We start from the raw sequence: 17,113 nt of genomic DNA on the forward strand, positions 1-17,113 counted from the left end.
CTATTCTCACAGGGATGTTAGCATTTTCATTAAAATGAGGAACAGAAAAATATAGAGACCTATAAAGGAAGAAAATGTATCATCATACTTAACTTGAATTGCATTGCTGAAACATAACATAAGTCACAGCCAGCTATTCTAAGATGTACGGGATGGTTGATGCCCAAGCTGATAAGTATTTAGAGAGAGTACAGGATAACATTTTAAAGCAGAATGGAAAACTACTCCTCATCAACTTAAACTTTGAATGTGGGTTGGCAGATAGCACCATGTCAAGAAAAATGAATGTTTTCTAGGCCTAAAGGAAACAATTTGTACATACCTGCAGTGTAAAGTATATATATATAAATATATATAATATATATATAAAATATATATATAAATATATATAATATATAATTTTTTTTAATACTGAATTAGTGATAATAAACTTGTAGCAAATATTACTTGATAGTAAATATTTTCCTATATGCCTTATGTGTGATAACCATACTTTTCTAGGGGCTTTTACCAAGTAGTGGCCATGAGTCCTTAATGAAATGAAAGTGACTGAAAAATACTTACTTTTAGGGGAAAAAACCCAGCCAAACACCATAATCAGGCAGCCTTCCACTTAGTTTCAGTAATGGGATGGTATTAAATAGCTTTCAAAGGTATGGCACAGAGAAGATTTTTGGATGATACTTTCAGATTTGGAATGACTGGGGAGGTCTGTGTTAAGAAGGTTTGAGCAATTTTCACTTCCTAACATTGTGGGTCTTCTTCATACTTCCTTTGTCTTACTGGGCAGTCATATCCCTGGAGGATAAATGATATTGATATCTTGGATGTCACATCACTGGTAAAGTGAGGAGAGAGAGTTCAGTAGCAAAGACCATAGATAAAATTTCCATGCCAGTGCCCTTTCTAAGGCAGCTTCTGAGAGGATCCTTCTTTCAGTGCAGCCCTGCAGAGAAGTGTGGTACTTATATGTTGCAAGGTAGAGCAGTTTTTAAAATTATGATCTATCCCACTAGTGGAGACTAAGAAGAAAATCTGGTACAAATATCTTAATAATTACTGTGGAACATTGAAATGTTCCCCTTCTAGCTTCCAGTAATAAAAACTTAAGTAAAAGGTTGTCTCTTAGTAATTTTCTACCACTTTGTCCTGTTTTAACCTGATTACCATCTGCCAGTACTTTATAGAGACAGAGGAGCAATCAGAGTGCCACAAAGGATTACTGATGTCTCTTCTTCTCACTTTCTTAATTGTCCTGCACACATTTCCCCTCCTTTAGTCCTCTACATAAGTGAGAAGCTATTCCTGCGATCCTGCAATGGAATCTGTGATTCTTCTGCTACATGGCTTGAGACAGGTGCTCAGGCTTAGTATGAAGAGGGGAAAATGGGTCCTGTTGGCTCCAGACAGAGAGCTGGGTCAGTCTGGCTTGTGCAGTGAAGGGTGTAAGGACAGTGGATCTCTTGAGGAGGAAAGGCAATTGAAAAAGCAGTTTTTTTCAGGAAAAAAACATGCTTGTCTGGAAAGTTTATGTAAGCTACCAGTGCAAACATTGGAAAGTCCAAAGTTTGGATTTCATGCATGTAGCACTGACTTATCATCGATCCCCCAGTTTTGCTTCCTGTTCCTAATTGATTTTTGTTCTTTTCTGCTAGTTACACCCTCCTCAGTTGCATGTCTTTTCTTAATGAATGTAATTGCATTGATATATTGCCATTCAATAAAAAAATCTCAGTACAAAGAAAATACTTCAGTGCAAAATAGTATTTGGAACCCCAGAGGTTAAGAAAATCTTCTTTCCATAAAAATATAAGTTTGAACACCTGCTAGTCTGCCTCTCTCTTGGAAAAGGGACAGCTGAAGGTGCCAACTATTCGAGCCATCAGCTTTGGGGCTTACTCCCATTTATAAAATGGGGAGGCAAGCATGAATAGAAGGTGTTCCAGGCTAAGAGACTGCAGGATCTCCTAAGAACTGTGCTATTGCCATACTGCTGCTCGGTTCATACCCTGCACCTCCAGACATGCTTAGAATTTTCCAACTTTGAAATAAGAAATTAGTAATATACCAATGAGCTGACAAGCTCTGGCAGCTGTATGCACAGGGCCTGCCAGCAGGTCAATGGGATATTGCCAGAGAAGCTGAATTCCAGATGAGAGGGTGGAAAAGGAGAAAGGATTGTTTTTTTCTGAGCTCTGATTCTTTTACGCTAACTTCAAAGGAAAGCAAATTTTAACTTGCGTATGGGTGGATGCACTGGATAAATAGTAGTATGGCAACCCAAAATGTCATCTGTCTAGAAAAAAATAACCCTCAAAATTAGTGATGACAGCGGATACACTTTCTTCAGCCAGCAGCATCCTGCCCTTTTCTCACTCAGGCAGATTATGACAGCCCGTTGCTCTGATATGGCCCGTGAATGAATGAACATCACTTTAATGGACTGCCTGCGGTGGACAGCCAGCACTGATTTGCACTTCCAAGCACAGCAGGTAGTGAACTCTAAAGGAACATTTCACACTGGCCATTAAGCATCCAGCATGACCACAAAACTGAGGTGACACAAGGAGAGAGCAATTCCCTGGGCAAAGGGATCATGTTTTGCAGCCAGCTGCAGATAAAATAACCAGCTTCTGCTGTAACCTGCTATTATCTGTGGGATGCTAAAAAATCCTCTCCCTTGGATTTTAAGTTTCTCTCTGTATGACTGTAGTTAATGACTGGACTGTATGGGGTGTTTGTTATTTAGTGACTGAATATCCCTACTACTGACAAGCTGTGGTTGTTGGTTTGGTTTGAGTTTTTTTTTTTAATTTAAAGCATAGTTCTATAAAACTGTATAGAACATGTTTTATTAATTGAGCTTTCTTCCAGGCTTATGCAACTTTCTGAAGCTATTTAATGTAGTCCTGTGAATCTATGGCAGTAATTATCCATAATCCATTAACCAGGCAGAAATAAACAAAACCAACCATTTTATACCATCCCTAAACCAATGTTTTCCTCTTGAAAACCTACATAAATGTTGCTGTTATTTACTGTTGGCCAATTCAAGAGAGGTTTGTATGCATCCAAAAGTTCATTCAATGTAAAGTTTTAAGATGTTTGATGCCTGCTTACACTGAAATGTACATAATACTGTCTGTACCTCCAATGAAAATAAAAATTAAATTTTCTATGTTTAATGGCCACTTGTGGTCTTAGTCCTGGAAGACTACTAATTATAAGGGATGAAAATACCAGGTAAAATCAAAATTAATTTTTAAAACTAGAAGTAACTTATAATTCAAATAATTGATGACGAATCTTCATATTAAAAAGCTATAAGCCATAAAATAGAGTGCATAATGAAAAATGGCACATTCCATTGCCTTGTGTGGTGGAACAGCTTCTTGCCTTGAGAATGAGCTTCACATAAATTTTAAGGTGAACTTCAGCTTTAATACTGCATAAGATATCTTGGATTGTAAAAGAGGAAGCCTCAGCTAAACAGGCTGGAGCAGCTCATCTCCACACTTGCTGGATGGTGCTATTAAATATATTCTCCTTGTCAGAACAAAGACATGTCTATATTGTCAATCATTAATAAATCTCAACTTCATTTCTTGCTCAAGAAGATTTGTTGGTAGAAAGGCTAGTTACTTTAAATTCTCTCCCTGCTTACAATTGCAGATAATTCTTGTGATTGCTGAGACAAATGATGTGAAGTTCTGAAGTGGTGAATTGCCTCAAAAACATTCTTTTTGCTCGTTCTGTTAATGTGTGCTCAATTAAAAAAAAAAAAAAAAGACAAAAAACCCCAATCAAACAAAAAAAAAAAAAAACCCTGCAGACATGATTTCTTCTAAAAAAATTATTTAGTAAATGTGTAATGTATTAGACATCTAACATTTAGCTCTGAGGTTCCCAGCAAATGAAGGACATCGATCTGTTAAAGCATGTCCAGAGGATGGACACCAAGTAGATTAGAGGGATGGAGCACCTCTCCTATAAGAAAAGGCTGAGAGAATTTGAATTTTTCAGCCTGGAGAAGAGAAGGCTTCAGGGTGACCTAATTGTGGCCTTCCAGTACCTAGAAGGAGCCTAAAAGAAAGATGGAGAGGGACTTTTTACAAAAGAATGTACTGACAGGATGAGGAGGAATGGCTTCAAACTGAGAGTAGGTTTAGAGTAGATCTTAAGAAGAAATTCTTTATTGTGAAATTGTAGCAGATTGCCCAGAGAAGTTGGATGCCCCGTCCCTGGAAGTGTTCAAGGCCAGGTTGGATGAGTAGCCTGCTCTAGTGGAAGGTGTCCCTGTCTCTGGCAGAGGGGTTGGAACTAGATGATCTTTAAGGTCTTTTCCAACCCAAACCATTCTGTGATTCTGTGGTTTAAAAATCAACTTTTACAACAGCTGATCTGCAGCTATTTCCTCTGTAAGGATTTGAGCCCACTAGTGCTGAAGTAAATTTTGATGCTTGTTACAGCGTATAGCGACAACATTCTGAAAGAGAGCTGTGACCTGAAAGAAATACAGTAGAAAGAGGAGGTGCAGATAGGCTGGGGAGGCACTGGGGCTGGGCAAGGTCTTCAGCACATTATGTCCTGCTCAGATAGTTTTAAGAGAACAGTCTTGGGGAAGCATAATGCTGTATGATTGAAGTTCAGTTCAGTATGATCAAGTTCAGTTTTCAGCCATTTCTGGACTCAGAAGGAGAAGCAAACTGAAATCAACAGGAGCATTTCCACAGATTTCAGTGGGTGTTTGATTAGTCTGTCAATCTCTAAGTTTCATTTTCCAATCGCCTCACCCTGGATAAGCACTCTGTTGGTTTACCTAGTGCACACATTGACTGGGAAAGGACTGCTTTGTCATTCATTGCTCATTCAGCAATTAGCATAATGAGTATCAAAATTCTGCTTAGGACATTTGTCTATGTGCAGATATATATAACAAGTGAAGGCAGTTGCTTTCCATGCGACCAAAGAATCCTACCGTACTGTGGATTTGTCAGCTCTGCACATGTCTGCTAAAGGCCCTTTGAAATCAATAGAATAGTCTTTTTCACAAACCTGTTTTTAAGATTTCTAGGATAGAACGAAATTTTGGCCTATTGGAGCTGCTTAAAATCTTACCAAAATAACAAAATACAAGACTCAGACTAAAATGTCTTTTTAAAAAATCATTATCACCATAGAAGGGACTGAAAACTTCTCAAGAGCACATTATTTCTGACATAGAAAGTAGAAGGATTCTGTAAAGGTGTCCTGACCCCACGAGTTCATCCAGAGAAGATGCTGCTGCTTTTTTGTATTTAGTGATCACTTATTTGTTCTTAACTCAACTTTCATGCCTTTGGTTTTTATTTGTGCTTTTCTACAAGTCCATTGAGGCTGAAGAGTTTAGGTGAAATTAGGTTCACAAGCTAAACTGTTTCTACTAAATTTCTAAACACTTACAAAGGAGTTTAAGGGGGATTATCTAATTTTGTATATTATATATATATATATGTGTGTGTGTGTGTATATATACACTGATATTTCCCTAAAGAGAATCAGCTATTTTACCCCATAGTGGTTTCTCTTTACATGCTCTGCACATCCATGAATGCTCCTTTTGCACACACACTGGTAGGAGGGTGTATGTCTGCTCAACCAACTGCTGCCTGTCTTTCCAGGCATGGGGCTAAATAGACCCCAAGGAAGACAGAGCATGGAACCTTTTGTAGGCAGTTTCCACAGCATCTTTATCTACTTGCTTTATTTCTTGTATGCAAATCTGTGCATGAACTTTTTTTTTTTTTTTTAAAACATAATTTGTCCACATTTCTTTTTCAGTTGACATATTTTCATTTCCATTTGTTCATTTCTGGAACTGTTGTATTTTCAGTTGATTTCATAGGTGGACTTGACACATACTCCTACCGACAGCCCCCCCAGGAACATGTTGAGTTAAAGCCTGTAAAGCCTGTAGGTAAGGTTCTGGTCCCACGGACCACATTAATCCTTCTAACTGAACTGAACTGAAAGCTAACCTTCTCCTAAAACAATTTGGGCATCAGATTACTGATAATTTAATTATATTTTAATTAGAACTTAATTAAAAATTAATCCACATAACACATTGGAGTGAGGACACTTTGTCATTGATGGTGTATCCGCTAAAGCAAGGATTAGGAGAAATCACCATGTCTGCCACGCCGTGCCTCATCTTAACGCAAGGAGAGGCTCTCACTGAAGGATGGAATTGCTTTCTTGCTGAATTTTTAGCAAGAAAAGAGCTGGTTTAGAGATTTTGGGACTGCAGAAACCTTAATGAGATTAACCCATTTATAGAAAAGCAGTAGTTTTTACATTTGTCCAGCTACTGAAAGAAAAAGTTTTGCTGAAAAAACACATGTCAACTTAAAATCTACCTGTAGAATTTCACTGGAAGTTAATTATCTCTTTGTCATCACTTATTTGCTTGAACCATAAAAATCATTTTCATAGACTCTTCCTGCTTTACTACCTAATGAATAAGGTTGAATGCATATCTATTCTTTTTATCTGGAAAAAATTAGGATATGGGATGACATTACAAGTATATGTATTTTGGCAGAAGCTCACATAACTTCAAGTATATGGCTTTTCAAAGTATAATTCGTAAACCAGAAGTTTTTAATTTGGAAATTCTTTATGGCTGGAACTTGTTGTGATGTTGCTCTCTGTCTTTAAATTTACCTTTGGGCCTTTCATGCTTCTTAAATGCACCATGAAATGCACACACAGCTAATTGACTGAAACTGATTTAATGACACTATTTTACTTATCAGTTAACAGAATTAGAATGGGTTGAAGGTTTTTCCTGCTGTATGCATGTATGCATGTGCTAGGAGTTTTAATTTAAAATGGACAATTGGTAAAAAATTGTATGGGGTTGGAACTTGACACCTGAACTTCGTGACTTTATTAATTTTTGCAGGTTTTTAAAATATATTTTATTCATGATGCAGCTTTCAATTTGTGGAAATAAACAGAGAAAAATTTTTACTAAAAATTTATCTAAACATTATAGAATATGAAGGCCCAAAATTATGGTGTATATTAGAACAGGAGCAAATTACACATTAAGACAACTAAACAAAGTTATGAACCTTCTGACTTTTGACTAAGTACATGCTCTACATTAAAGTCTACATTTCTTTAGTAATATTTCTTTAAATGTTTATTTTGCTGCATTTTCTGTGGGAAAGATGACTGCAAAATGGGGGTTTGAACCTTCTGTATAAGCTGCTAGACTAAAAAGTTAAATTGATATTCAGGAGCAAGAAGGCCACACCTGCAGCATTTACACCTCTCCATAAAATATTTTAATCTCTAAACCTGCATTCAGACTTGTTTTAAGCATCAAGTGCATAAATATTTAGTACTTTCTTAGCAAACCTAGTGTAATTAAAGAAGAGAATATAAGAAATATCCATTAAATACTTACAAATCCGTTCCTGCAAGATATATGCATTTTTTTGCAGTAGAAGAGTCACAGCATCTGATAATTTGTTCTTGATAGGAGATTTTCAATAAGTAGCTCAAGGGATTTGGAGGTTGCTGGTGATCTTACAGTACTGGAGAATAAGAGTTATCTTTCCATTTCCTATGAATGTGTATCCTTGTACTGCTGGGAAGACCTCTCTGGCCTCTTTATTGCTTCAAGGAGTATAAAACTGGGACAAAAATTATATTGGGTCTCCTTTTTTATTGATGTTTTGGTTGTATGTACTGAAAGATATAGAGGACCTTTATCTAAGCTGGGAGGGAAATTATGTCACTGATCAAAATCTGAGTTAAAAGCCAAATTACTGGAAATAATTTGGTCAGTGGATTGTGCCAGAACTTTGCAGATGCTTATCTCTCTGCAGCATGTTAGCCTTCTTGACTTCTTTTGATAAGTTAATTGCTGTATGTATCAGTCATATACAGTCTGAAAATTCTTAGTATCTCTAAAAAGTGACTTCCGGTGTCTAGGTTGTGCAAAACTCCATTTCTGAGAGTTAGAATTCTCTTAGAAATTAACATGAATAATGCTTGTAAAAATACATGAGAAGCCTTTATAAATGTTACTTTATAGATGAAAACTTGGCTATATTTCCATTTTTCTCATCCCTTTTATTTCCCTTATTTCATTCAAAAACATAGCCCACTGAAAATACAAGGCTGTGTGGTCTCATCCAAGCTATGCAGAAGACAGTCTGCTTTTATCAAGTGCTCACATTCAGTATAATGTCTGCTTAGTGCTACCATAATCATTAATGATTAGCAAGACTAAGATTAGTTTTCCTACTCACCTCTGAGAAGAAGTCAAATTTGAACTTGTTCTCGTGGGGAGCAATTTTTAATCCAAACATGAATGATCATGGCTTGCCCGTTTGCTCTTTGTTCTGCCTGTAACTCCATTAGGTTATGGGACAAGGAGAAGCAGGATCTTTGCCCTCAGCCATGCAGTTTGAATTAAGGTGTGTGTAAGGCAGGAGACAACAGGGGGAGTAGAAAAATTATCATGGTGTTGTGTCCTTTGGGACTAAAGCATATGGACTATGGAGAAGACTGTTGTGCCTGTTGGAATCAAAGAATCAGCAGCCAGGTCGCTCAGTAATATTTAGAAACTCTTCATGTACTGATGTGTGGAAAAAAAGAGGAGCATGGTGGCTAGCAGGAAAAAATATGAAGCTACATTTTGGCTTGCATTAGAGGTTGTTATTATTATTAATAATTATTATATTATAATAGATGTTAATAAGGTAATATCGTAATCATGATGTAATAAGAACAATGTGTACTAATATAATAATGAAAATTTTAATTATAATTGTAATAGTAGTAATAATAATAAAATATAATAAAACTGCTACAGCTTTGAGCAACTCTATCTGGTCAGACACCAGAATCCCTAATTCCAGTTAGGGGTGTCCCTAGCCTTTTTAAGAACAATACTAATTTGTCCTTGTGGAGTTGATCCACTGTATGAGAAACAGTGCCAGTGGAGAGGTCACCACTCTGTGATGCATCTGTGTGATCCTGTCCTGTTTGTATCTTCTCCTGAGACTTTATCCACCTATAAATTGCTCTGAAAGACCACATAGAGCTTCCAAGATTACACAAGTGAAAATGGTTACTGGGAGTCATGTGAGAATACATAGATTCAGCAGATGTGTCAGGACTATAAATAGTGTAAGTCCAGCTCAAATGCTCATGTTTGTGATCAGATCACATCTGAATTTTATAACTGGGTGAAAATATGTCTCATGCTGTTGAAATATATTATGCTAAAATGAATAAGTGTGTATATATAATATCATATATATATAACATATCATATATAATGTATATCAATGTCATATATTGTATGAGCTTCAGATATGCTTTATCAGCTATTGGACTTCTCCCAAATGTTTTCTGATTTTGTGGTATGCATAGTACAAAGCTACTGCTTTGTACCCAGCATTCATTCTTGACCACATAGGTGAGTCTCACAGCTGATTAAATTATTGACCACGTGAGATTTATCCACTTCTTCATTTGTTACTAACCTCTCAACTTGTATGAATTTACAGCTTATAAATTAGAAGATACACAAAATAAATTTTCATTTGTGAGTAATTCTTATATCCTACTTTTTAGGTCGAAGTAAGTGATGAACATGGACTCAAGACTTCTGCTGCTGTAGCTGAAGAAACAGATTTTAGAAAAAAAGACCAACCTTGTGAATCATCATTCAGGAAGAAACCCACCACATCTGTTCCTCACGGCATGTGGATTGTTCTTCCCACAGGCTCAGTGTCATTATCAGCGTTGTTATTTCGTAGATCCTTGTAGATGATCTTGAATTTTTAAATAATTTACTTATATGGACACTTGTAAATTGTAAATTTTTTTCTTTTTTAATTTCAGTATTTTTACAATGTTTAGTGTTGAGGCATGAAAACAAAACAACCTGTGAAAACTAGGAGGAGGGTGCGTCTTTCTCAAAAGTTCAATATTTTTTGACTGAGAAGATCATACTGTGCCTGGTCAAGATTGTGTCAGTAAACAGTAATTTTGACTCCAAAATACGCAGCAGGAGTCAAACCCTAACAGTGATCAAGAGATCATTTCAATGCTGTCTTTAGAATTCACAATGTCCACTCCTTGCATTTTTGAACTGCTGAATGCAGCAGGGATTGATGTATGACTCTTCTTACCCGATGTTCAAGCACTAATGTACTCACCTAATTATTACAATTCATATATGACTCCTCCTTTCCTAATCTCTTTTGCCCCATCTCGAGTAGCTGTCTCTGATTTGAAGAGAAGTAGGATGACTGCTCAATGGATGCCCATCTCTAGGAACCCTTACACCCAGGGCTGTTTAGATGTCTGTGATTTGCACATTTTTAAACTCCTTTCCTCCCTTCTCCCAGGAAGAAGCCAAGCATGAATGTACAGTACAAGGCACCAACTGAAGCCTTAGAATCCTCTGGGGACTAATTTTCTCTTAATTTAAAAGTAGACAAGCAAAACTGAAAAATGCCTGTAAAAATTTGTAAAGTTATTTGTAAATACTTCTAGACAAAGAACATGTATGTAACTGTGGTATTTTGTTTTCTATTCTGTCACCACTAGCATAAAGTGATACACAAAACTATTTTCTCTGGAGAGCTGGCAGTCTTTTTAACAGAACACTTTGCTTCTTTCATCTTAATTACAGTATAAAGTGCTGTGTAGATTTCTATGCCCCAGAGAGTCTTGTCTCTCTGCAGAGCATATGTGCCTCAACATTGAACATCATGAGGGTTTTGAGTCTGTTTGTGGTTTTGTGCTTTTCTCACTTAAACATTTCATTGGTGGGACAGCCAGGAAGGCTGGTCCTTCTGATGTGTATTTCTCTACCTCCGCACCAGAGGCTAAGCAGATGCCCAAAAAGTTCCTCCATAGGTACCCTAAGAAATCTTCAGCTGATCTAAACAAAATTCTGAATCAAAAGGTCCTGAATTTTCAGTCTTCTCTTCTATCGTGTATTTTCCCTCCCTGAGCAGGAGGGAGCTATAAGAGAGCATGTCTTGATTCTTTCCCTCCTAAAATCAGTGTAATTTACCAATATGAAGCTATTGGGGATGCTAATAAATACAATGGAAGTAGAGTCTAATATTTTCAGGTGACAAGGGTCTTGTAGTTCATCCACCTGCTTTCCAGCTGGTTAATTTAAAGACTTCACTGACTTTGGAGAAAACACAAGCTGAACTTTGGTAACTTTTCCTGAAACTGAGTATGATGTAAGTATTAAGACGAAGTCAACAAGAAATGGCAACTAGAGAAAAACCCTTCTTTAGTGTTCCTTGGGCTGGATATACCTCAATAAACAACAAATAAAAGCCTTCAGCTGAACCCAGTGCTGCCCTCAGGACGAGGTGGGAAGAACAGGAATGAGTGCTACAAACCCCCATTGATGGCACAGGCTCAACACACAGTTCTGGCAGGGCTTTGGAAGTGTGTGTTTGATTTTCTGCCAAGGCATGTCTGCTGGACCATGTTCTACAGATTTGTCTGAACATGTCTAAAACCTGTCTTTCTGTAGGTCCTTCAGAACTATCACAAAAATTCTGCAAAGACAGAACCTGAGTTCTCTTCCATTTGAAATATCTATCACTTTTTAGCTAGGGGACAGAAGCCAGTATATTCCAAATACACTTAAAATCTCAGAATCATTACCAATACTGTGAGTGTGCCATCTGTTTCACTTAACAAACAGAACAATCCTGATTAAGAAGAATTTGTATTCATTAGGACCAGTCAAAATGCAGACTGAAATGCCAAAGGAAACTGTCATTCTTTTCTAAACTGACACCCAAAATAGTATCAATCAACCTGTACATGTTCGGGTAAAAAAAATCTTGAGAATAATAAATGCATTTGACTGTTAATTGCTGTGTCCTGTAGGACATATCGGTGAACATTTTTGTAGGAAGCCTTGAGTGGTTCCTTTATTTTTGCAAAACATACTCTCAGTGGGTGTTAGGTGAGTCCCAGATCAGCCAGCTATATAGGAAATAAATGTTGACTCTCTAAATAAACTTGGATAGTTTTCTTAAGCCTAACTGAACCATGCAATTTCAGGAAATGACTAGGTTTGTACTGCAAAACAGAATTTGCTGACAATCTTAAAACCTTGGAGATTATCACTTGCTACAAACTGTTCTGGTAGCATTAATGAGTCATACTGTTACACTTTAGGGCAGCTGAAGATCTGTCCTTCAAACTTTTAGACTTTTTTTTCTTCTCCCAAGTTTCTGTTTAATTCCAGTTTTTTAGAGAATCAGATTTGCTGCAGTACTTTATCTGACAGTAAAAGTGGGGATGAGACTGCAGAAATATGGCATTACATGTTCACTAAGGACTGAGCCAGGAAATTGAACCAGTTTCTTAAAAGAGCGGCTGATGTCTTGAGGATCTGAAAACAAAAACTGTAGCAAGAAATTAACAGATTTTTGCCTGGTGCAGTGACAGACATACCTTGATTGTATATTACAATTTGTGGAATTATTGGTTGGACTCTTTCATACCCATAGAGACTTTTTTACATAAAATTTGAAGGTTTTTGAAATTCAATTTTGATCTGAAGGAACTGTCTAAAATGAAAGACAGCTTGGATTGGCTGAAGGGTGTTTTTTTAGTGCTAAGGTATGATATTATAGATTATTTATATTATTAGAAGATACAATATTATCTATTATAGATAATATTCAATAGACCTCTCTCAATTAAACCCATGGGAATTGATGCCTGGTTTTATCCAATAACTGCTTTCAGGAATGCAGGTGACATTGTCCAAGGAAGGGCAACAAAGCTGGTGAAGGGTCTGGAGCACAAGTCTTTGAGGAGCATCTGAGGGAGCTGGGGTTATTTAGGTTGAAGAAAAAGGAGTCTCAGGGGTGATCTTATGACTCTCTATAACTCCCTGAAAGGAGGCTGTAGCCAAAGGGGTTCAGCCTCTTCTTCTAGGCAGCTGGAGATAGGATGAGAGGATATAGTCTTAAACTGCCCCAGGGGAGGTTTAGGTTGGGCATCAGGAACAATTCCCTTACAGGAAGGGGGATAAGACATTGGAATGGGCTGGCCAGGGAGGTGGTGGAGTCACCATCCCTGGAAGTGTTTGAGGAAGGAATGAAAGTGGCACTCAATGCCTTGCTCTAGTTCACATGATGGTGTTTGGTCACATTTGGACTCAATGATCTCAGAGGTCTGTTCCAACCTATTTGATTCTGTGTTCAAGACAATGGTATTTACTGTGTATTATAAATTGGAATTTGAAGCTAGGGTATCTGGTTGCTGGTTAGCACGAGACAATACTAACTTTTCTTATTTAAAACCTGAGAACACATAGTTGGGTCACTAAAAAGCCTGTGGTTCTGCACCAAATAAATTGCAACAGATTTATTGCGATATGCAATATATGCAATATATGCAATAGATTTAAGCCCAAACAACTTCAAGTGCAGGCTTTCTTCATTCACAGCTGCCATGCAGGACTCTTCTCCATGTTTGGATCCTGAGTTTCATCTCTTCCTCCAGTTTTCCACAGCTCAGGCATTGCAACACCATTGTCACCTCCAAGCACCATGTTGGCAGATGTAACCTTTTTCTCAACACTGACTGCAACATGTTTCTCTGCACCCAGCTGCCTGCCTGTCTTTCATGTGGGGATTAGCAGGTTGAAAAGGCCAACCCAGCAATCTATCAAGGTCCTTTAACAGACTTTGACAGTGAAAAACAAAAATTGACATCCCAAACTAATTGTCTTGCCTCCTTCCAGTATCAGCCTCATCTGGTTTAATTATAACAAATTACAACCTGGCAGCTCTTTTAGACAAAAAAAAAAATCAGGTTGGGAAAATGTTCCTTCCATGTTAAAGCTTCAATATCAGCAGGATGGTTTTCACAAATCAGTTCATCTCTTGCCTGCTATTCTGGGCATTTTGACAGAAACCTTCTTAGTGCCCAACACAGTAATGAGGTTATGTTGTTGCATGCCACAATAGCACTTTTACAGCAGAGTGGCTGGGTTGCATCCTGAGATCATGTCAGATGGGTTAGGGCTGCATAAGGTGGAGGGTGCCCTCAACAATGCTGCCCTAAAGAAGTGGTTTCTCTCCTAACTCTGCCCAGGGAGCTGACTATCCCTGCAACCATAAATGGGGATCAGCCTGAAAGGTTTGTTAGTTTGCAGAGGCTTCCTGAGCAAACTAATACATGTGTTATAGATGATAGGGAATGCAGATCTGTGAAGATTTGCCTATAAAGAAGATGTTTTATATCAAGACTACTGCTGCAGTGTTTGCCCCTTAGAGCTATGTCTGCATTGAATGCTGGCAGTGTGATCCTAGGATGTCAGCTCTGATCACCCAGAATTACCAGCAGCACTCTGCTTCACTGTAAGGGGACACAAGGCTGTTCAGGACCCTAAATAATTATTTAGCAGCTAAGGACACAGATCTAGCCTGTACTGCTTTCTGTTTGGCAGCTACATATAAGTTGTGCCTTTTCCCCAGGCTGGCAAACCATCTTTATTTATCTGCTTATAATGACGGTTTCTTGACATAATTTCCACTTCCTTCACAGAAGCCACAGTTTGAATGATTCTCTTTGATTTTAAACAAAATAAACATCTGGATTTAATTCCTGCTTCCACATGAGTACCTGCTTATCAGTCACACAGCACAGTCCTGGATGTGACAGTTTTGTGGAATAGCTGCCCTTACATGGTCCATTGCCTCTCAGAACCAGAAACAGACTCTGAAGATAGTCTCACTAAGCAGCAGCCATGCATAAATAATCCCAGGAATGCAAGAAACATTCTCCTTGTTTTGCTTGTTCCCCTAAGACCCAATATCACTTCTTCAAGCTTTCTGTCCCAGTTTCCTATTTATTTCACACCACCCAAATGCAACCATGCTTTCAAAACACTCCTGTAAGTCAGTTCCAAGCAGACTTGCTGAAGCTTGAATTTTAAGTTGGCTGCATGTGATTCATGAGTAATCTAATTTCTCATTTTCCACAACATTGGGTACCTGCCCAATTAGTAGAGCATCATGTACAAGGAGGGATTACAGCATCTCCTAGCACGTGATGCATTTGGAATGAGAACTCTGCTACACATGAGCAAGGAAATCGGCTTCCTGTGTTGGCCCATACTATTCGTAAAATGTCACTGGGATGTTCTTATACTGCTGTATCTGCATAGCCAGAATCAGGGTGGCAAGCAGGTTGAGTCTCAAGTGCTGGGGCAAATGCAAGACAACAGCTTGTTTAAACAACCTTGATCTCATATTAATAATCCACACTGCAATTTCTGGGTTTTCTCTTGGCAGCACACACACACACACACACACACACACACACACACGTATATATTTTAATAGTCATGGCTTGGTTTCTAATGACTTTATAATTCAAATAAATAATTTTTTCCTGAATTTTAGGGGAGGATGTATCTGGGCTGCTGCACGAAGTTTTCCTCCAAGCATTGGGGGGTTTGGAGAATAACACCAGTGGAGATCATTGCCCACCCATGGGAGCACCCCCAGGACCCATCCTGGTGCCACTGGCTGGCATCTCTGGAGGAGATCCAAGCTGTGACTGTCACAGCAGGTCTCCTCCCTGGGCTCTGCACCCTGCAGAGCCTCCTGGGGAATAGCCCTGGGAAACCTCATGGGACACTTCTCCTGCTGTGCTGTGGGGCTGCATTTAAGCCTTGGTCCTGGGCTGTGGTGCTCACCTGTGCTGTGCTGAGGTTGTGTCTGTGCCTCGACAGTGACCTCCCCTGACCACAACAAAATACAAAAAGCTGATCTCAAGAAACGAGTCCTGATGTGCTTTTGATGATGAAATATTAAATTCATGCACTCCCATACGATCTTATCTAAATTAGGACTTCACCTAAGGTAAACTGTGTGCTTGGGGAAATACTAAACAGGTGTATATTTATCAGATGTATAATATGTATCTGATTTTAAAGGCACTTCTATTAATCTGCCTAGTCAGTAAGAAATTAGGCTTGTGGCTAATTTAATCTCATCAAACCTCATCACAATAATCTGAAAGGAGAAATCAGGCCTGGACAGGCAAGCACTGAAAAAGAGATTGGGAAAAGAAAGAAATCAGAAGAGGCAGCACACTAAAAGCAGAACTCTGCAGTGGAAAGCAAACAAAACAAAAAACAAAATGGGAAAAGATCAGTGATCTTTATTTTTAACATCACCCTCTTCAAAGTTATTATTTACTAGAATGAAAAGCACCACAAAATACAAGCACACAAATACATATCTCTGTCATTGCTTTTCTAATAGAGTAGGGTTTCTAAAAGCTCAACTAATTTTACAGCCTGTCTTTCCCCATTAAAACCTAATATGCCAAGAAATATGATGTAAAAAGAAATATTAAAAGGAAGGTTTGGCTGCTGTTCTGCTGAGCACGTTATGCCACCTCATGGTTACTGGCAGAAATACCACCACACTCAGTGCTGGGTCAGAAATACAGCAGAGGAAAAAAGGTAGCACATCTGAGTTGGTATATATTGCTGAAATGTCAGAAGTCCCACTGGGATCAATCATTGCAGAGTGCTAAATCAAATCTTTGAATTATATATAAAGACAAAGTGCTGTAAAACACATCTCCTTTTAACAGCTGGATTTGCACCTCTACTGCAAATATACTGCTACCATAACATATAATTCAATATTGACCTGGTCCTAGCCCATAAATGCCTCCTCCTGTGGAGTTTCTGTGTTTAGCTTGTTTCAGAAGGTTGCCATTATCTGGAAGAACACACTGTTATCCACTCAGGAAGTATCTCTTTGCCTCTTTAACAACAAGACATAATGTTTAGTTACAACTGGATAACTAACATGAAATTACAGTCGTGGATGTATATAGCATACATTTAATTACTGAATTTGGATTTTACCATGACCTTAAAGTGCTAAGATAAAAAACACCCAGAACCTCAGTAGAATATGATTTTCACTTGAGTCAAGAGTTCACATGCAAAGACCAGGTTACATTTTTCCATTAGAATAAATTATACAAAGTGGAAATGGAAGCTGAATTGATGTGACCTGGA

The 17,113-nt window shown here is 38.1% G+C and overlaps 1 protein-coding gene across 3 annotated transcripts in view; it reads left to right on the forward strand.

Moving 5' to 3' along the window:
* NKAIN3 (sodium/potassium transporting ATPase interacting 3) overlaps nt 1-10,642 on the forward strand; it is a 337,971-nt gene extending 327,329 nt beyond the window's left edge. For 2 of the 3 annotated variants that reach the window (XM_054635952.2, XM_054635944.2), the window contains exon 6: nt 9,640-10,642. Coding sequence is in view for 2 of the 3 variants with exons in the window: in XM_054635944.2 (XP_054491919.1) it covers nt 9,640-9,653 (14 nt within the window). In the remaining variant the exon portion in view is untranslated. Of the gene's footprint in view, nt 1-5,872; nt 5,957-9,639 lie in introns of all 3 variants that reach the window. The other variant, XM_054635936.2, reaches the window with a different exon arrangement.
* Nucleotides 10,643-17,113: the final 6,471 nt, after the last annotated feature.

Source organism: Agelaius phoeniceus, chromosome 1 (genome assembly GCF_051311805.1).
Source record: "Agelaius phoeniceus isolate bAgePho1 chromosome 1, bAgePho1.hap1, whole genome shotgun sequence".
Taxonomy (NCBI): Eukaryota; Metazoa; Chordata; class Aves; order Passeriformes; family Icteridae; genus Agelaius; species Agelaius phoeniceus.